The sequence below is a fragment of the Mustela putorius genome, unplaced genomic scaffold (assembly GCF_011764305.1).
Source record: "Mustela putorius furo isolate JIRA1106 unplaced genomic scaffold, ASM1176430v1.1 tig00003898_pilon_pilon_pilon, whole genome shotgun sequence".
NCBI lineage: Eukaryota > Metazoa > Chordata > Mammalia > Carnivora > Mustelidae > Mustela > Mustela putorius.
In genome coordinates, this window is record NW_025422047.1 from 27737078 (window position 1) to 27758579 (window position 21502).

The 21502-nt window shown below is 38.0% G+C and overlaps 1 protein-coding gene across 3 annotated transcripts in view; it reads left to right on the forward strand.

The window, feature by feature from the left end:
- Positions 1–12318, forward strand: part of SCFD1 (sec1 family domain containing 1) — a 107710-nt gene extending 95392 nt beyond the window's left edge. Inside the window, exons 23-26 of one of the 3 annotated variants that reach the window (XR_006602829.1) lie at positions 1165–1230; positions 1874–1911; positions 8820–8888; positions 12111–12318. Coding sequence is in view for 2 of the 3 variants with exons in the window: in XM_004755155.3 (XP_004755212.1) it covers positions 1165–1230; positions 8820–8888; positions 12111–12134 (159 nt within the window). In the remaining variant the exon portion in view is untranslated. The remainder of the gene's footprint in view (positions 1–1164; positions 1231–1873; positions 1912–8819; positions 8889–12110) is intronic. The other 2 variants (XM_004755155.3, XM_013057596.2) reach the window with 2 other exon arrangements.
- The last annotated feature ends 9184 nt before the right edge of the window (positions 12319–21502 follow it).

The window sequence follows — 21502 nt, forward strand, 5'->3', positions numbered from 1 at the left end:
TGTTGGATTGTAAGGTAGTTCTTTTAACTTTTTAAGGAAACACCATACTGTTTTCCACAGTGGCTGCACCAGTTTGTATTCCCACCAGCAGTGTAAGAGGGTTCCTCTTACTCCACATCCTCCCCAACACCTGTTGTTTTTTGTGTTGTTGATTTTAGCCATTCTAACAGGTGTGAAGTGGTATCTCATGGTGGTTTTGATTTGTATTTCCCTGATGATGAGTGATGCTGATTGAGCATCACTGCTCATGTAAGTGTCCATTGACTGATGATTGGGTACAGAAGATGTATTTTTACAGTGGACTATTAGCCATAAAAAGAACAAAATCTTGACATTTGCAACAACATGGATAGAGCTAGAGTATATTATACTAAGTGAAATAAGCCGGAGAGAGACATACCTCATGATTTCACTCATATGTAGAATTAACAAACAAAACAAATGAGCATGGAGAAAAAAGAGACAAACCAAGAAACACTCTTAACTATAGAGAACAGGCTAATGGTTACAAGAGGGGATGTGGGTTGGGGGACTGGGATTAAGGAGTACACTTGCTACAAAGAGCGCCTGATGTTTATGGAACTGTTGAATCCCTGTATTATACACTTGAATCTAATACTATACTGTATAGTAACTAACTGGAATTTAAGTAAAAATCTTTTTAAAAAGGGACACAAAATTAGGTAATTAATGAAAAAGAAGTCTAAGACTATGGTAAAAGTTTTTTGTGTGTGGAACTCGTTTCTAAAATTGGCTTCCAGACTTTTGTGAAGATAACTATGACTCTGTTTTCATTTGAAATACAAGAAGCTTCTTAACAAAAATTAGTAAAGAACGTTTTGGAAATTATATGCCAAGTTTCGTTTTTCCTACCTACAATAAATAACCTTAAATTTTTAAAAAGGCTTTTGGAGGAAGCCCTTTAGATTTACTTGCTATTACTTAACTGAAGAATGAGATTTACTTTCCTCTTTACACTTTTTAGAAACAAATTGCTTTTTAATTAAAGTAGCATTAGGTGCTTAGGATGTGACCTTTTGCTAGTTTGTAATTTTTTTATGTAAGTTGTATAATAATGCTTTGAACTAAAAACCATGTTGGTTAAAAGGTAAAATACTGTTTCTTTCAACTTACCTTTTTTTTTTTTTTGGTCTGCATTTTTAGGCAATTGTTTTTGTAGTGGGAGGAGGCAACTACATTGAATACCAAAATCTTGTTGACTATATAAAGGTACATGTTGGCCTTTTTATTCTTTAATCCTTTCATGTTTCACAGTTGTTCTTTGTCTTCAGCATACTAGCATTCTCTGATGGCTCATCTGACTCTTACCCCCTTTCCTGGTCGTAGGCTAAAAGTCCTCATAAAGGGGAAATGCCTGTAAGCTCATTGTTTTCCAATTCCTGTCACGTTTCTAGCCTAAAATTGTAGTTAATCTGGAAAATAATGTATCTTATTGATGCAGTGTACTTGGAAGCTATCTTAATTTGACTTTAAATATTCAGAGACCACTTGAAGCTCATAGCAGCAGGGAATGACAGACAACTGTGCAAAAGTATATGAAGGAGAGGGTGTAACTTCAAGAGGAAAGCACCGTTTAAAATGTAGGGGCAACAGAATTACATTAAATAATGATCATTCCTTATGTCCTATGTTATGTAAGGCTTTAAAAAGGTTGAGATTTTGCAAGCATAATTTTGAAGAAACATTGCAGTCTACCAAATATTTTACTGCAAACTTGTTTTTAATCATGTATAAGCTTGACTACTCATCTCTTTCTACTATAGAATTTTTAATTTTGTGAAATGTTTTAGTAAGTTGATTCTTTGTAACAAGTAATTGATAATTAACTAAATCTAGTTTTTTCTCTGATCAGTCACTTTGATCAGAAGAACAGCAAACTATCAGCAATAGGTATGTAAGCCCTTTATCCTTTACTTAATTACAGTTTACTAAGTATTTTTTTCCCCTGATTATTATCCTCTACCCACAAAAACATAGGTAGTAGAGCACAAGATACTATGACTGGTCAGGCATGTAGTAGATATTTTAAGTTCCCATATCCAAGCACCTTTAACAGATCATTACTTAGGGTAACAGCTACACTGTGGTCTTCAGCTCTGTTGTTGAACAAATTATTTTGTATACATGTTAGTGGCAGTAGTATCCTAATTTTGCCTCTGCAGAGGGATCTTAGAAAATACATCAAACCTATGAAATGAGAAAGTGTAAAAGAAAAAGGATTAGAATTATTGCAAGTGTCTATCCCCAAGATGTTATTGGCATCATCAGGACCTACAATATGGGTAACTGCAAATTCAATCTTTTGAACTGGAACCCATCTTGGACCTTCAGTTTCAAATGAAGGAGGCAGTTTTCTGCAAACCTTGTAGGCATGTAAGGATAGCTCATAGTATTACTCTTACTCCTGGCCTCTTACAAGGTACAGAGATAATGTTACTTTTTCCCTTTTGTGTTATTCACTTATTGGCTCCTTTTCGGAGAGTCCAAAATTTCATTCTTTCCTTGCGTCAGTCATTTTTCTTAGAATTTGACCCCAGGTTTAGAAGACGGTCAGATTCAGGAAGATGACTGATGGATAAGGCAGGCAGCAGTGTGAGAACGCTTTCCCCTTGGTCCATTCCTGGGTAGGGTTGGGTAAGTGCAAGCTTATAGGACTGTCTGGTCCACCTGTTAATCCCAGTTTAGACAGGCAAAAAGTAGAAACAGCCCTTTCCATCATGCCTCAGACAGATTTAGAGGTAGTATTTTGGTGTCATGTTTGGAATTAATCCATGTCCCTGTATTACAGGATCACATAGAGAAAAAAACATTTTTAGAAATGCAGAATAAGGGACGCCTGGGTGGCTCAGTTGGTTAGAAATGCAGAATAAGGGGGTATAGCTCAGTGGTAGAGCATTTGACTGCAGAAATGCAGAATAAATTTTTGTTAGTTCCTATGTTATTACCCTCTTCATCTCTCCCTTTTTCTTCCTGCAGTATCTTAAAAATCTATCCCCTGTTGATTCTCCTGTAGAGTTGTATGCCTGTTACATTTTAACACACATTCCATCATACAAGCTACTCTGTCTCGGCAGGACAGGTGTTCAGTTTAGGAAATGTGTCTAAATGTCTGTTCCAGTTTTTAGTCAGTCTGCTACTTTGTGTCTGGTGAGGTATGTAAGTCAGTCTGTTGTATATGAGGCTTCTTAGCACTCTTAATGAACTGCACCCATAGCAAAATGGGTTTGTCAAGTAAAATATAAAAAGAGCCCAAAATGAAATGCTTTCTGCTGAGGCTTCTAATAGAGTGTTAAAGGTGTTTGTTGCAATAACCAGATGCACAAACCCAAATCCAAAATGATTGTCTATTCTGGATGAAACCGGTTGCTGTCCACCTGGAACCAAAGGTCATAAGCTATTGTCATTCTGTGTAAATATATGTTTTCATTTATCTTAGGTGTATACCTAGGAGTGGAATTCCTGGATCACTGTAACTTATATGATTAAGTGTTTCAGGAATTGCTAGACTGTTTTCCAAACAGACTGCACCATTCTGCATTCACGGAAGCCATGTATGAAGATTTTGACTTCTCCACGTCATCACCAGCACTTGTTATTGGACTTTTTGATTCTGACTATCCTAGTGGGAGTGAGGTGGTATCTCAGTGTGGTTTTGATTTTCATTTCCCTGATTACTTAGGATGTGAAGCATATTTTCATTACTTATTGGTGATTTCTCTCTCTTCTTTGGAGAAATGTCTATTCAGATTGTTGCCCATTTAAAAATTTAGGTGTTTGCCCTTTTATTATTGAGGTTTTTTTTTTTTATTTTATTTTTTATTATTATTGAGTTTTAAGAGTACCTTATATAATCTGGAAACAAGTCCCTTATCAGATATGTGATTTACAAATATTTTCTCCCATTCTTTAGGTTACCTTTGTACTTTTAGATGGTGTTTTTTAAAGTACAAGAGTTTTTTTCTAATTTTTTTGAAATCCAATTTGTATTGTTGCTCATGCTTTTGGTGTCATATCTAGGAGTCCTTTGTCAAATCTAAGGTCTTGAAAAGACTTCTAAAAGAAAAGAAAAACCTTTTCACTCTTAGATGTAGATCATTGATCCATTTTGAGTAAATTTTGCATGTAGTATGAATTAGGCAAGAATAAGAAAGAAAAGGCGTCCAAATTGGAAAGAAAGTTAAAACTCATGTCACTATTAGCAGATGACATATAGAGAAAATACCAGGGACTATCAAAAACTGTCAGAACTCAGTACAGTTGCAGGATATAAAAATAATACCCAGATAGCTGTTGCATTTCTATACACTAATAAACTATCAGATAAATCAAGAAAACAGTCCCATTTACAGTCACATTTAAAAAAATTAAGTACCTAGGAATAAATTTAATGAAAGGCATGTTTATTGTAAACTACAAGCCACTGAAGACATAGAGATATTTTGTGTTCATGATTGAAAGAATCAATATTGTTGAAGTGTCCATACTCCAAACCTGTTGATTGGTTCATTGTAATCCCTGACAAAATTCCAGTGGCACTTTTTCACAGAAATAAAATAAACAATCCTAAATTTGTCAGAAGCCACAGAAGACCATTAATAGCCAAAGCAATCTTGAGAAAGAAGAATAAAGCTGGGGGCATCACATCTTCTAATTTCAAACTGTATTACAAAGCTGTGGTAATAAAACAGTATGGTACTAGCATAAAAACAATCACATATATCAGTGGAAGAGAACTGAAAGCCCAGAAATAAACCCATACAACATATGGTACATTAATTTACAACAAAGATGTCAGGAATGTACAGTGGGGCACAGGACAGTCTCTTCAATAAATGGTGCTAGGAAAGCTAGACAGCCACATGTAAAAGAATAAAGTGAAATCGATCTCTATTTTATACTATACACACAAATTAGCTCAAAATGAATTAAGGATTTGAACATAAGACCTGAAATCATAAAACTCATAGAAGAAAACAAGCAGTCAATTCCGTGACTGACATGGGTCTTAGCAGTGATCTTTTTAATCTGACACCAAAAGCCAAAGCAACAAAAGCAAAAATAAATGAGATTACATCATAGTAAAAAGTTTCCCCACAGCAACGGAAACCATCAACAAAAGGAATAGGCAGCCTACTGAATAGGAAAATATGTTTGCAAATAATGTATCTGACAAGGGATTAATATCCAGAATATACAAAGAACTTATACAACTCAACACCAGAAAATAATCCAATTAAAAATTTGCAGAGGAGGGGCACTTGGGTGGCTCAGTGGGTTAAAGCCTCTGCCTTCGGCTCAGGTCATGATCTCAGCCCTGTGCCGGGCTCTCTGCTCAGCGGGGATCCTGCTTCCCTTCCTCCCTCTCTGCCTGCCTCTCTGCCTACTTGTGATCTCTGTCAAATAAATAAAATCTTTTAAAAAGAAAAAAAAGTGCAGAGGACCTGAACAGACATTCTTTTCCAAACAAGACGTACATATGGCCAACAGACAGATGAAAAGATGGTCAGCATCATTAATCATCAGGGAAATGTAAGTGAAAACCACAATGAAATTCACCTCATACCTGTTAAAATGACTATCCCCCTATCAAATAAATAAATAAATAAATAACAAATGTGTCAACCACACAGAGGAAGGGAAACCCTCATGCATCGTTGGTGGGAATGTAAATTGGTGCAGCCACTATGGAAAACAACATGGAGTTTCCTCAAAAAAGTAAAAATAGAACTACCATCCAGCAATTCGACTTCTGAGTATTTATGTGAAGAAAACAAAAACACTAGCTGGAGAAGATATGTGTACCCTCATAGTCACTGCAGCATTGTTTACAGGAGCCAAGATATGGAAACAACTTAAATATCCATTGATAGATGAATGGTAAAGAAATTGTGCATGCGTATGTGCCATAAAAAATGAAATCTTGCCATTTGTGACAACATGCATGGATGGAGGAGGCATTATCCTAAGTGAAATAAGAAAGACCCCATATTGTTTCTCTTATATGTGGACTCATTTAAAAAAAAAAGAAAAAGAAACTCATGGGGCACCTGCGTGGCTGAGTCAGTTAAGCATTCGACTCTTGGTTTCAGCTCAGGTCGTGATCTCGGGGTCATGAGATTGAGCCCTGCTTTGGGCTCTACACACAGCATACAGTGTGCTTGAGATTCTCTCTGCCCCTCTGCTCATGTGTTCTCTCTCTCTCCAAAAATTAAATTAATTAATTAATTAATTTTAAAAGCTCTTAGATTTAGAGAACAGATTTGTGGTTGCCAGAGGTAGGTGGGAGAAATGGGTGAAAGGGGTCAAAAGGTTAAAAAAAAAATTCAAATATACTGAGCTAAGACTCAACCTTCCAAAAATACAAGAAAATTATTTGTGATTGTTACATAGAACATACTAGCTCTGCCACAACAGTGGTTAGATAAATGACACTCTGGTAGCCCCCAAATCAATATGCTTCACAAAGGCTCTTCACATCTCTGCAAAGATGTACCTGCCTTACACGTGAAATGTACTAGAAAAAAATGCATGGACATTGACCTTCTGAACATACCAGTAGAACTAGCTGTGAAATGAAACTGGTAGTCAATCCTTCATCATACAAATAACCATCTTCCTTTTTTATTTTTATTTTTTTAAAGATCTTATTAATTTGAGAGAGCACTCTAGCAGGGAAGATGAGCAGAGGGAGAAGCAAGCCCTGGGCTGAGTCGGGATCCTGACTCGGCTCAGTCTCAGGACTCCAGGATCATGACCTCACCCAAAGGCACTTAGCTGAATGAGCCACCCATGTGTTCCTAAGTAACCATCTTCTTACTTTGTCTGATTTTGAGAGCAGACATTTATGTATGGAGGTATATTTATTAAAGCAAAAGTATAGTTTAGAAATTTCTAATATCTGATTCTCCAGTAATAGTATCAGACATTTTGAAGTTATAAGGTAAATTTCCAAAAGGAATAATTCAGACTCTTGAGGGTTTTCGGGGACTCAGTCATTTGCATAGGTGCTCTGAACAAATATATAAAGTATACAGTAGGCTTTGAATAACTGTACCTGTAGCCTTTTGTTTCATTTTATAGTTGCAGAAATAATATGCGCTGATATCCAAAAGCAATTTGGAAGTAAAAGCATGCTGACCCCCAAAGGAAAAAAAAAAGTTGGTAATAGGTAACCAGATGTATCAGTAATTGAACTTAAAGCCACCACAGATTGTGCTCTTGAAGGAAGATGACTGGCTAGAGAATGAACTAGATGTAGTTAATAATTGCTACCTTGAATCCAGGTACTGGTATATTTCTTAAAGTTCAGTTTTTAATGGAAGAAAGATGTATCAAGTTTGTGCATAATTGAGAAGTTTGCACAGGAATATTGGTAAACTGCAATGTTTAAACCTATAGTACAGGATTAATCTCAGGTAGTTCGTTTCAACCCTGTGCTTACTTATCTCTGGGAATCTTGGGAGCCATGTGCTGACAGCTGGCTAACTGAATGTAATGTACTAACTAGTCAGTCAGCCCTAGTCCTGGGCTAGGGCCCAAGATAGACTGGGGGCAACTTGCACTAGTTTGTCACCACTGTTTAATAGAAATGTAAATATTGATGATTTGCGCCCAATTTCTGTAATGTTTTCTTCTGCTACTGAGCCTGGTTATGCACCCTGATTTTGGTTATATGATCAGAGAGATATAAAAGACCCCTGAGACAAGAGTGGGGCTGCAGGGGACTGCAACCAGGGTATGTCTATCTTCACTGTAACTTGGTGGTTCACAATTGAAAATTAAGTGTGCCCTATGCTACTGAGATGGAATCCTGGAAGCTGTGCCTGGGATATTTGGACCCTTCTAATGTTTCCTATGCTTTTTTTATCCTCCTTTGCTGTGATCTCTACCTTTATTAATGTCTTGTGTAAGTATATCCTGTGGAGCCTCAAGAATCCCACTTACATGACCAACCCTATGTGGTTGCTGCACATAACATCTCATTTTGAAAAAATGAGAGTGACTGTGTGACTATTGATTTATTTGTTCTCAGAAATGGCCAGCTAGGACATTTATTGAGCCAACCATGTTTAATACAGCTGATACAAGAGAAAAACCTTTTTTTGTGATGTATTACAAAGCCATAATTCTGTTTCTTGACAAATTACCATATTTGCTTTGTTGTAGAATAAACTTTTTACATTACAGAAGAAATGAATTTTCCTTGAAGTACACAATACATAGAATAATTAAGGACTTACCAAAATTCTGCAGTAGACATTTTGACTGCTATAATTGGGTTACAGTATTCTGCCAAAATTAGGAATGAAATTCATAAGGAGTTACAAAATGAAGTATATTAATATATAAATAATGTATTGCACAAATGAAACTGCGGATACAATTCATGCTATTTGTACCATGTCCTACTGTCAGCATAACCTACTGTCAGCATAACCAAACCATAGGAATGTTTTCTTCAAGTAGTACAGATCCCACATTGGAAGAGTGTTGGCCTAGGATTTTGTAGACAGTTGTTGTTCCTGTGAAATATGGTGGTCATCAGATTCCTTCTGTTTTCAGTATAAATGGTACCAACAGGGTACTCTAATACATTTTTCAAAAAACATTCCCATTTCACCACTTTTTTTCCATTAGTTTTAGGATCAACATGTGTACACTAAAATTCAACAGCTGCCTCCACCCCTGAAGAAAACCTTAAAGAATAATAAAGTCTTATTAGCCTTGATCACTGTTCTTAGGAATATTGAAAATACTACTTGTTACTTACTTATAGGAGTTTTCTCTTATTTTTACAGGGGAAACAAGGCAAACACATTTTATATGGCTGCAGTGAACTTTTTAATGCTACACAGTTCATAAAACAGGTAAAGTGCACCTTGTTAGTTTCTCTTAACAAATCATAACTTGCTGTTGATGTTTTTCAAAAGAGAGCAAGAGAATCATCATATTCATTTAAGCCAGCTGAAGTCAAAACCCATAGAGCTATAAAAATACAAGATTTTGCTATGAACAACTATACAGAAAACTCTGATAAGTAACATTATTTCTAGTATCCCAAATCTATGAAAAGATAAATTCAGAAAAATTAAAAGTGGAGTAGTGTACTCAGGCAAAATTTGGTTCACCATTTCCTTTTATACTGTCCACATTTCTGACTTTGCCAACCATCTCACAAATTGGGCTAAGAAATTAACTTTGTCGAAGCTAATTACTGGGAATGCTCCATAGTCTAACCAGTGATGTTCACTCGTTTTTGCCTGGGCTGCCATAAAAACCCCAACAGCGCCCTTTTCCTACCATCCTTTTCCGGCATAACTTTCTTATCCTCAGGATGGGTTTTTCTGTATTTTTAACCTTAATGTAGTTGCCCACTGAGAGGGGAATACAGAAAAGTTCGAGAAGGTAGCGTGAACACAGGTACATTCCCCATTAACATTTCACTGTACTTGCTTTATAAGATACCTACTCATTTATCCATTCTTTATTCAGTTCATTGCTACAACTTCAGTAATTTCAAAGTAATGTGTAGATCCAGCATTTTACTGTTTGTGGGTTTTTTTTTTTTTTTAAGATTTTATTTATTTATTTGACAGAGATCACAAGTAGGCAGAGAGGCAGGCAGAGAGAGAGAAAGGAGGAAGCAGGCTCCCCACTGAGCAGAGATCCCGATGTGGGGGCTGTGGGGCTGTGGGGCTCGATCCCAGGACCCTGGGGTCATGACCTGAGCTGAAGGCACAGACTTTAACCCACTGAGCCACTTAGGCGCCCCTACTGTTTGCTTTCTGTTAGTTTGAAATAGTTGGGCCATCCTCTGTTCCTCCTTTCCTGCCTTTCTTTGTATTATTTGAACACTTCTGTATTTTAGCTGAGCTCTGCATTATTAATTTTAACAGTTGCTCTAGAGATCACAATCTATACATCTTTAACTGTTTAGAAACTACAGTTAATATACTGCCACTTGCATTAAATATAGAAACCTTGCAACCCTATAGACCCATTCCCTCAGCTCTTCTGTGATTGTGATATATTTTACATCTCTGTGTCATTAACCTCACAAGACAGTGGACAGTGTTATCATTTCCACTTCGGTTATCTGTATCATAAGGAAATCCTTTGCATTTACACAGATTTGATTTCCAGCGTTCTTCATCCCTACTACCTCTAGTAGATTTTAATTTCCATCTGTTGACTGCAAAACTTTTAGGATTTATTATAGCTCTGGTATACTAACAGTGAATTCTCTTAATTTTCTTTTATATGAGAATGTATTTTACCTATATTCTTAAATATTTTTGCTGGATATAGAAATCTGGATTGATAGTTTTTCAAAACTTTAAAGATGTTATTTCACAGTCTTATACTCTCCATTGTTTCTGATAGGAAGGCAGCAGTATTAAGATTCATACAATTTTGCATGTGATGTGAAATTTTTCATGATTTCCTCATTATGTTTGGTTTTTAGCAGTTAGGATGTGTATATAGATATGACTTCTTGTGTATTTATGACTTCTTATATATTTATCTTATTTGGGGATCGCTGAGCTTCTTGACTCTGTCAATTTGTACCTTCACCAAATTTAGGCCATGTACAGCTGTTCTTTCTTGAATTATTTTATGCCCAATTTTCTCCTCTCCTTTTCGGACTCCAGTCACCTATATGTTCAACCTTTTATATTATGCCAAAGATCTCTGAGCATTCTGTTTGGGGTTTTTTGTCTAAGATTTTTTTTAAAGTTTTCTTATTTAAGTAATCTCTACACCCAATTTGGGACTTGAACTCAGGACCCCAAGGTCAAGAGTAGCATGCCATTCCAACTCAGGCAACCAGGTACCCCTGATTCTGTTCTTTAGAGTATATACTTTAAGTTGAACTGTCTTCAGATTCACTCTTTCTTTTGTTATCTTCTTTTGGCTATTTGAATAATTTTGTATTTACCAGTTCTTAAATATTCATTTGTGTTTTTTGTTTTTTAATAGAGTTTGTATTTCTCTGCTGGGATTTTCTGTCTTTTCATTGTGAACATACTCTCGATTATTTCACTGAGGATAGTTGTCATAGCTGCTTTTAAACCCTGTCTTTTTTAATTACAGCACATGGATCATCTATCTCACTGTATCTCCTGTCTTTACCCCTAGAGAATGGTTCCAATCTTCCTGTTCCTTCATACATTAATTTTAGATAGATTGTATCCTAAACATTGTGAATGTATTTTTTGGGAAGTAAATTCTGTTTCTCTGGAGTGCTGATCTGGGCTTTGAGCAGGCAATTAACTTGGTTAGACTCAACATGTCAAACTGTCTCTTGGGCAGCAGCTCACATCTTGCTTCTTAGTCTCTCTCATTCATGCATGGTTCAGGGTTTCACTACAGGTTTAGGAAAAGTTTATACACAAAATTTAGGGCTCCTTCACGCTTTCCCTCTCGTTTCCAGGATTTCCTCTAATATTCAGAGGACTTAGTTGCTCCCTGTACTCTGGTTCTTTAGGCTAAGAGCCAAAGAACCAGGGAACTCAGCCAGTGCTAGCTAGTCTCCCCTTCCAAGTAATTGTTCTCTTCCCAAACCTACCAGCTTTCACTTGCTCTCCATGGCCTTCCAGTAGTTGGTTTTTTGTATTTGTTTAAGGTTTATGATTGCTATCCCTGGGAGAATTAGGCCAGTAGTTTATTCAGCCTTCCAGAACTGAAAAACTTTTTTTTTTTAATCATGTGCTAGAAATATCTAATTATGTGAAGAAGTAAACTCTCAACAGTAAAGCTGCAACTGATATTTTCCTTTACATCTCATACTGAGTTAATACTGACTTTATTCTCAGTTTTTGTTTTCCATTTGTTGATTTCTACCTATATTGATACTTTTTTTTACCATGACAGCCTTTATTATTATTCAGTTTTAAAAGATCTACTTAAACATTTGAATTGGTGGTAAACATTGAGTGAAAATTTATTATTCTCTATATAAACGCAGTGAACAAAATGAGAACCTAGGATTTTAAGAATACATTTAAGAATACATTTTTAAGGTGTTTACAAATATGTTTGAATGCATAAATTTCTTTTTTGATTAAAGTTACTCTGTTTTGTTTTAGCTGTCACAACTTGGACAGAAATAACACGGAAGAACTTTAATATGAGAATCTACTTGGATAAATGTAGAAGAAAAGTCAAAAGAGCCAGATGATTTCTTCTTCATATCAGTGTCCTAACCGTGAAACTAAGAGTTAATTTTTAAGGAAATTCTATACTTAATATAATGTGTACTAATTAAAAGAATAAAGTATTTCAGAAATAAATTTTTATAATTGTACATTCTCTCTCATGTTTGACAACTGAGAAACAAAGTGCTTAGGAAGGAAAGAAAACTCTGCCTGAATATAATGTTAAAATATCAGTGTGGCCAAAAAAAAAAAAAAAAAAATATATATATATATATATATATATCAGTATGGTAATTGATTTCTTATGATTGAAGCCAGTGAACATTTAAGAAACATGCAAATGTTGCTTGACTGGTTCATGAATCTCCTATTTGTATGCATTTTTTTTACTTGTATGCATTTTAATTGTAAAATTACTTTCCCGTGTTTTTCTGGTTCCCCCATGTTGCCTCTAGCCTTTAAGTGGATACTTTAATAATCTTCCTCTGGCACACCTATGTACATTTTATCACAGTATCCTTCTTTATCTAATGGCAACAACAAATATCTAGATTGGACCAATACAAAACATTTATCCCATGAAGTTCTAAAAAATATGTAAAATTAAGTGTTAAATTTGGTTCAGACCTTCCTGGTATGTAGGAACAAGGAATGTTGATCAGTCTTGAAACTCAAGGCAGCCATAAGATAAAAGCAAGCCAGTCGCTACAGAAAAAAAAAATTCTTACTGAAAAAGCCAGGGACCTTTTCCTCCTAATGAGCCTCATTAAGAGGAATCTATAATGTTATAGATATCCTGATAATAGATAAAACGGAAGAGGAAGAGTCATAGGACTGTTTCTTTCTGTACTCCCAACCCTCATGAGTCAGTGCCATCATTCTAAGCTCAGGTCAAAAAAAGAGGTCTATTTGGTTAGTGGCCTACTAATCTGACTTACTCTTGAGATAGAATTTAATGTTTTTACTGCTAAAACACATAACCATAGATGAATGGCTTATATGTATTTCACATAGCTTGGGAGGCTAAGAAACCAGCAGATCTGTGTTTGGTGAAGACCCTCTTTCTGGTACTGCTGGGAGCCATCTTCTGGTATCTTCACAGAGTAAGGATTCCTAATACTGTGATCCCCTTATAAGAGTACTAATCCTATCATGGGGGCTCCATCCCTGCAACCTCATACAAACCCAGTTACCTCTCAAAGGCCCCATTTTCAAATCCCATTATATTCGGAGTAAGGGCTTCAACGAAAGAATTTGTAAGGAACACAAACATTTGGTACCTGATACCACATAATCTGCCAAAATGATCAAAGTGCTTTCATGCTCAGGGCTTAAGGAGACAATGTTATAGAGACAGAAATGTTGATCAAGGTGATAAGCTATAGAGAAGATAAAGCAATGTCCCAGTTTCCTCAGTAACAAAGAAGTTTGACTTTATGTTCAGAAAGTATTTTTTAGGTTAAAACTACATGAAACACACAGGAGGTGGTCTCTTTTCATGTTGTATTTGCAGCCAAAAATAAACCAGTCTCATCAATGAATGCACAGTTTTTTTCGAAGTTTGCCTCAAATTCACACAAAAGAAGGTCATTGCCAAGGTTCTGAGATAGAAACCTTTCTGTGGGACCTATTAAAAAAAAAAAAATTCTGGGGCAGCTTTGGCCTTTCTGTAGCTGTCCACAGCCTAGCACCATCTGTTCTGGTGTGGGTTCCCCAGCAGGCAGTCCACAATAAGGCAAGGGTCACTTTGCTGTGGTCTTGGGATGGGCAGCTCAACAAGTCTACCCAGCAAGCCCCCAGCTTGGCTGATTCAGGAACCAGTTTTATCTGCCCCCAAGGGTGAGTGTCACAGGAATTGATTCCTGCCATTGTAAAGTGCACATCAGGAGTAGAGGTCAATAGGAAAGGGAAATGCTGTGCCAGGCAATTTACAAAAGTTACATCAGTCCTCACAGTAGCACTAACGGGTGGTACAGCACCAATTTTATAGATGGAAACAAAGCTCAATCTTACAGATGGAAACAAAGCTCAAAGCTCAGGACCCTGCTCAATGTCACAGCTGATGCGTGGTGGCGCCATAGATGGAATGCACATCCATCTACTCCAAATCCGTTCTCGCCACTGCTCGAAACCACCTGGCTCAAGCAGGAGGCTTCAAGTCTTGCCAAGCCACTCCTCACTGATCAACCTGAGCCAGCCATTTTCCCTCTTTCTCCTCCTGTGTGGAATGAGTTGTGCAGAGTAAGGGCAGCTAACCCAGGGCCCTCAAGGTATGCAGCTCACCCAGGCTAGCCAGCACAGGACGTTCACCGAAACCGCCTGATGAGCTCACGCATGAATGGGCAAGCAGAGCCACCTGACAGAATTTGAGTAGTTTGGTATCAACATAGTAAGATCAGTTCACTTGGCATAGATGGGGCTCCAAAATAAAAGGAAAAGGCAAAATAAAAAAAGATTAGAAGAATATTCAAGTCAAAACAACATTTGCCCTGAAACCAAAGCTTCGGTTTGCTCCATCACATACTTTAGTTCTGGGACAAACTGTAAGAGTTTGTCTTACAGTCAAACTTTGATATACCCAGGTCATCAGATAGTGAACATTCACAGAAATTTCTTGTTTTCAAATTGCAAGGCTTAGAGCTACCTGACTCCGCAGGCAGAGGAGACTATATTGAGGTGACTGGTGAATAAAGACAACTGGAAACAATTTCTCATGTGTTGTCATAACCGCATCAAAATAAACACAGACTAAGCAGAGAGAACTAGGAACTATCCAACCTCAGTTTTTTGAGTTACCCTGGGTTCAAAAGAATCATGGAATTTCAAAAATTGATATCCAAAAGACCCCTGGATATTAATGAGTCTGTACCAGACTTTAAATATTTGTAGCTACTTTTACAATGGAAACCTCAGGATGGTTCTAAATTACCAAGCATCCACCCCATCAGCGTGACTCGCGTGAAACAGGAACAGTTGATTGTGCTGAAAAAGCAAGCTCCAGGTACCAAGAGGATGACACTGTGTCCTAAGAATGTTCTAAGAATGCAGAGACAGCCCCAGGAACTCTAGGATCTCCTGAAGAATTATGGCTACATAACTGTCAAGGCTGATTTGCTTCTCAGCATCATCTTCTCCTATATTTGTCACCCTAATCTTGTCTTCCTCTTCATTCACTCCTGTGTGTTGGGTGGAGCTTACTATACCCTGACAACAACAGTAATTCATCAAGGGATAGAGGAGAAGTCAAACCCAACCAATGAGAAGCAATTAGATTCCTGCTGCTGTCACTGCTTGGAAAGGCATAAGAGGGCCACCCTCTGCCTGACATAAACCGGAGGGCCTTAAAATGAGGCTATGGATATGGCCACAAGGCATCTGAGAATGAAGACAATATGGAGTTCAGACACGTCCTAATGACATCATTTGAACTCTTGGGTCTATCATTAGTATAACGAGTGGTGCAGCCAGTAACAGACACAGCCTTAAACGAGATATAAAATCCAATGGTTGATTTAAACATCCTACAAGAGCCAAAGAAATGCCACCCTGAATGTAAGAAACAGTGATTCTCAGACACTGAACATCAGGAAGCACAGGTCAGTGATCCCTAAGAGAAGGAAAGCAAAAGAGGAGTCCTACAATTGCCCCATCTTTCTTCCTGTCGGATATATTTTTTTTCTAGGCTATAGCACAAGTGGAGCTGAGGGAGAGGGCTCCCTGAATTGCTGAGACAAAGTTGGGCATTAGGTCAAGGTAGCTAGCAGTCACAGGGCAGAGTAATAGAGCAAAGAGAGCTACACAGGAAGAAAGTTCTAGAGATCTGCAGAGGATCAGATGAATGCTGATCAGGGCAGATGGTGAGGAAATAACCAGAGGCCAGGCAAAGATCAACCTACAAGGATCACAGGAAGCAGGAACAACCTTCTTTGCTCAAGTGAGGCCAGGAATAGCATCTGTTAATTCATGGAGGATTCACCAAGTACTCATCAGTGATAGGGAAGATTAGGCCTAGACTAAATGCTGCTCTAGTCCCCCATAACAAACCTTAAAAGCAAAGCCCAAAAGGATCAAACTGTTCCAAGCAACTTAACCACATGCAAGAAAGCTCAGGAATAGAGGAATACAAAAGGAGGTACCCAACAAAACAAGTTTAGTATCTACAATCCAGTGAAATCTTACCAGATGAGACACAGGGCAAGAAAGAGCATCGTGAAGAGAAAACATTTCAACACAGACTGAGAAATGCCACAGATATCAGAATTAATAGACAAAGACATTGAAATAATTTTTTAAAGATTTTATTAATTTGACAGAGAGAGAGATCACAAGTAGGCAGAGAGGCAGGAAGAGAGAGAGGGGGAAGCGGGCTCCCCACCAAGCAGAGAGCCCAATGTGGGGCTCAATCCCAGGACCCTGAGATCATGACCTGAGCCGAAGGCAGAGGCTTAACCCACTGAGCCACCCAGGCGCCCCTGAAATAGTTACTATAACTATATTCCATATATTCAAGAAGGTAGGACATTAGGATATAGAAAATATTTTTAAAGGCCCATAAAGGACTCCTAGAAATGATAAACTTCAATGTCAGAGATGAAAAAATTGCTAGATATATCTGTAGAATAATATTTATAAATTGAATTTAGGGGTGCCTGGGTGATTAAACATCTGCCTTCAGCTCAGGTCATGAGCCCAGGGTCTGTGGACGGAGCCCTACATCAGGCTCCCTGCTCTGTGGAAGCCTGCTTCTCCCTTTCTTTTTTTTTTTAAGATTTTATTTATTTGACAGAGATCACAAGCAGGCAGAGAGAGAAGAAGGGAAGCAGGCTCCCCGCTGAGCAGAGAGCCCGATGCGGGGCTCAATCCCAGGATCCTGAGATCATGACCTGAGCCGAAGGCAGAGGCTTTAACCCACTGAGCCACCCAGGCGCCCCTGCTTCTCCCTTTCTCACTCCCCCTGCTTGTGGTCCCTCTCTTGCTGTGTCTCTCACTGTGTCAAATGAATAAAATAAAATCATAAATAAATAAAATTTAAAATAGAATAGACTTTAAACCCTAAAAAGAACTGGGTTTTTCAGATCAGGTTTACTGAACCAGAAGTCACCTTTTTAAAAAAAAATATTTCAGGGGTGCCTGGGAAGCTCAGTAGGTTGAGCCTCTGCCTTTGGCTCAGGTCATGATCTTAGGGTCCTGGGATCGAGCCCCGCATCAGGCTCTCTGCTCGGCGGGGAGCCTGCTTCCTCCTCTCTCTGCCTGCTTCTCTGCCTACTTGTGATCTATCTCTCTGTCAAATAAGTAAGTAAAATCTTTTTAAAAAAACATTTCAGAGTGAGACTGAGAGGGTGTATGTGCACAAGTGGAGAGAGAGACTGAGGGAGAGGGAGAGTCCCAAGGAGACTCCCTGCTGCATGGGGAACCTAATGTGGGGCTCGCTCTCATAACTTTGAGGATCATGACCTGAGCCAAAATCAAGAATTGGTTGCTTAACCAACTGAGCTACCCAGAAACCCCAGAAGTAAACTTTTTGAACAAAAATAGCTCCTACATATTATTTATGACCAAAATCAAGACATACCTGGAGCTCTTTTTTTTTCTTTTTTCTTTCCAATTACTCAGATCAGTATGTTTACTTCTGGGCTTAAGACAGTTTGAGAGCAGTTTCTACTCTTTGCAGGGGGGAAATAAGTCATGAAATAATTGACAAATTCTGGACAATGTATCAGTCTAACTGGTTTTGAGGAAACACCTTGTTTCACAGAACTGCTAAAAACTGATGCTGATGTGGACACAGATTCAGAATTGAAATACACCAGGAGAATACAAGCCACAAATTAAGAAGTCCCTATTCTGTTAGATATCTTTAAAAGAAAGAAAAGAAAGAAAGAAAGAAAGAAAGAAAGAAAGAAAGAAAGAAAGAAAAAAGAAAGAAAAGAAAATTCTGGTATCTATCTATCTGTTTATCTATTTATGAAAGAGAAAGAGATGATGTAGGGGCAGTGAGAGAGGGAGAAACAAACCCGGCTAAGCAGGGAACCCGGATGCAGGGCTCGATCACAGGACTTCAGGATCATGACCTGAGCCCAAGGCAGATGCCTAACCAACCAAGCCATCCAGGCACCCCTAGATATCAGAATTTTTACTTATTTTTATTGCTCCACAGTTACCTACACTAAGTCTACAATCATAAACTTTTGTGAGAATAAGACTGACTAAACTGTTTTTGGACTCCATTTTATTTGTGCTGCTAAAATGTGTTTTAAATGGTTAATTCTGTGAGCATTTTTTTTTAATTTTTTATTTTTTATAAACTTATATTTTTATCCCCAGGGGTTACAGGTCCGTGAATCGCCAAGTCCACACACCCCACAGCACTCACCAAAACACACACCCTCTGCAATGTCCATAACCCCACCCCCCTTCTCCCAACCCGCTTTTTGTTGGGAGCAACCCTCAGTTTGTTTTGTGAGATTAAGAGTCACTTATGGTTTGGCTCCCTCCCAATCCCATCTTGTTTCATTGATTCTTCTCCTACCCACTTAAGCCCCCATGTTGCATCACCACTTCCTCACATCAGGGAGATCATATGATAGTTGTCTTTCTCCGACTGACTTATTTCGCTAAGCATGATACCCTCTAGTTCCATCCATATTGTCGCAAATGGCAAGATTTCATTTCTTTTGATGGCTGCATAGTATTCCATTGTGTATATATACCACATCTTCTTGATCCATTCATCTGTTGATGGACATCTAGGTTCTTTCCATAGTTTGGCTATTGTGGACATTGCTGCTATAAACATTCGGGTGCACGTGCCCCTTTGGATCACTACGTTTGTATCTTTAGGGTAAATACCCAATAGTGCAATTGCTGGGTCATAGGGCAGTTCTATTTTCAACATTTTGAGGAACCTCCATGCTGTTTTCCAGAGTGGCTGCACCAGCTTGCATTCCCACCAACAGTGTAGGAGGGTTCCCCTTTCTCCGCATCCTCACCAGCATCTGTCATTTCCTGACTTGTTGATTTTAGCCATTCTGACTGGTGTGAGGTGATATCTCATTGTGGTTTTGATTTTTATTTCCCTGATGCCGAGTGATATGGAGCACCTTTTCATGTGTCTGTTGGCCATCTGGATGGCGTCTTTGCTGAAATGTCTGTTCATGTCCCCTGCCCATTTCTTGAATGGATTATTTGTTCTTTGGGTGTTGAGTTTGCTAACTTCTTTATAGATTTTGGACACTAGTCCTTTATCTGATATGTCATTTGCAAATATCTTCTCCCATTCTGTCAGTTGTCTTTTGATTTTGTTAACTGTTTCCTTTGCTGTGCAAAAGCTTTTGATCTTGATGAAATCCCCATAGTTCATTTTTGCCCTTGCTTCCCTTGCCTTTGGCGATGTTCCTAGGAAGATGTTGCTGCGGCTGAGGTCGAAGAGGTTGCTGCCTGTGTTCTCCTCAAGGACTTTGATGGATTCCTTTCGCACATTGAGGTCCTTCATCCATTTTGAGTCTATTTTCGTGTGTGGTATAAGGAAATGGTCCAATTTCATTTTTCTGCATGTGGCTGTCCAATTTTCCCAACACCATTTATTGAAGAGACTGTCTTTTTTCCATTGGACATTCTTTCCTGCTTTGTCGAAGATTAGTTGACCATAGAGTTGAGGGTCTATTTCTGGGCTCTCTATTCTGTTCCATTGATCTATGTGTCTGTTTTTGTGCCAGTACCATGCTGTCTTGATGATGACAGCTTTGTAATAGAGCTTGAAGTCCGGAATTGTGATGCCACCAACTTTGGCTTTCTTTTTCAATATCCCTTTGGCTATTTGAGGTCTTTTCTGGATACATATAAAATTTAGAATTATTTGTTCCACTTCTTTGAAAAAGATGGATGGTACTTTGTGAGGAATTGTGTTAAATGTGTAGATTGCTTTAGGTAGCATAGACATCTTCACAATATTTATTCTTCCAATCCAGGAGCATGGAACATTTTTCCATTTCTTTTTGTCTTCCTCAATTTCTTTCATGAGTACTTTATAGTTTTCTGAGTATAGATTCTGTGCCTCTTTGGTTAGGTTTATTCCTAGGTATCTTATGGTTTTGGGTGCTATTGTAAATGGGATTGACTCCTTAATTTCTCTTCTGTCTTGTTGTTGGTGTAGAGAAATGCAACTGATTTCTGTGCATTGATTTTTATATCCTGACACTTTACTGAATTCCTGTACAAGTTCTAGCAGTTTTGGAGTGGAGTCTTTTGGGTTTTCCACATAGAGTATCATATGGTCTGCGAAGAGTGATAATTTGACTTCTTCTTTGCCGATTTGGATACCTTTAATTTCCTTTTGTTGTCTGATTGCTGAGGCTAGGACTTCTAGTACTATGTTGAATAGCAGTGGTGATAATGGACATCCCTGACGTGTTCCTGACCTTAGCAGAAAAGCTTTCAGTTTTTCTCCATTGAGAATGATATTTGCGGTGGGTTTTTCATAGATGGCTTTGATGATATTGAGGTATGTGCCCTCTATCCCTACACTTTGAAGAGTTTTGATCAGGAAGGGATGCTTTACTTTGTCAAATGCTTTTTCAGCATCTATTGAGAGTATCATATGGTTCTTGTTCTTTCTTTTGTTGATGTGTTGTATCACATTGACTGATTTGCAGATGTTGAACAAAACTTGCAGCCCTGGAATAAATCCCACTTGGTCGTGGTGAATAATCCTTTTAATGTACTGTTGAATCATATTGGCTAGTATTTTGGTGAGAATTTTCGCATCTGTGTTCATCAAGGTTATTGGTCGATAGCTCTCTTTTTTGATGGGATCCTTGTCTGGTTTTGGGATCAAGGTGATGCTGGCCTCATAAAATGAGTTTGGAAGTTTTCCTTCCATTGCTATTTTCTGGAACAGTTTCAGGAGAATAGGAATTAGTTCTTCTATAAATGTTTGGTAGAATTCCCCCGGGAAGCCGTCTGGCCCTGGGCTTTTGTTTGTTTGGAGATTTTTAATAACTGTCTCAATCTCCTTACTGGTTATGGGTCTGTTCAGGCTTTCTATTTCTTCCCGGTTCAGTTGTGGTAGTTTATATGTTTCTAGGAATGCATCCATTTCTTCCAGATTGTCAAATTTGTTGGCGTAGAGTTGCTCATAGTATGTTCTTATAATAGTTTGTATTTCTTTGGTGTTAGTTGTGATCTCTCCTCTTTCATTCATGATTTTATTTATTTGGGTCCTTTCTCTTTTCTTTTTGATAAGTCTGGCCAGGGGTTTATCAATTTTATTAATTCTTTCAAAGAACCAGCTCCTAGTTTCGTTGATTTGTTCTATTGTTTTTTTG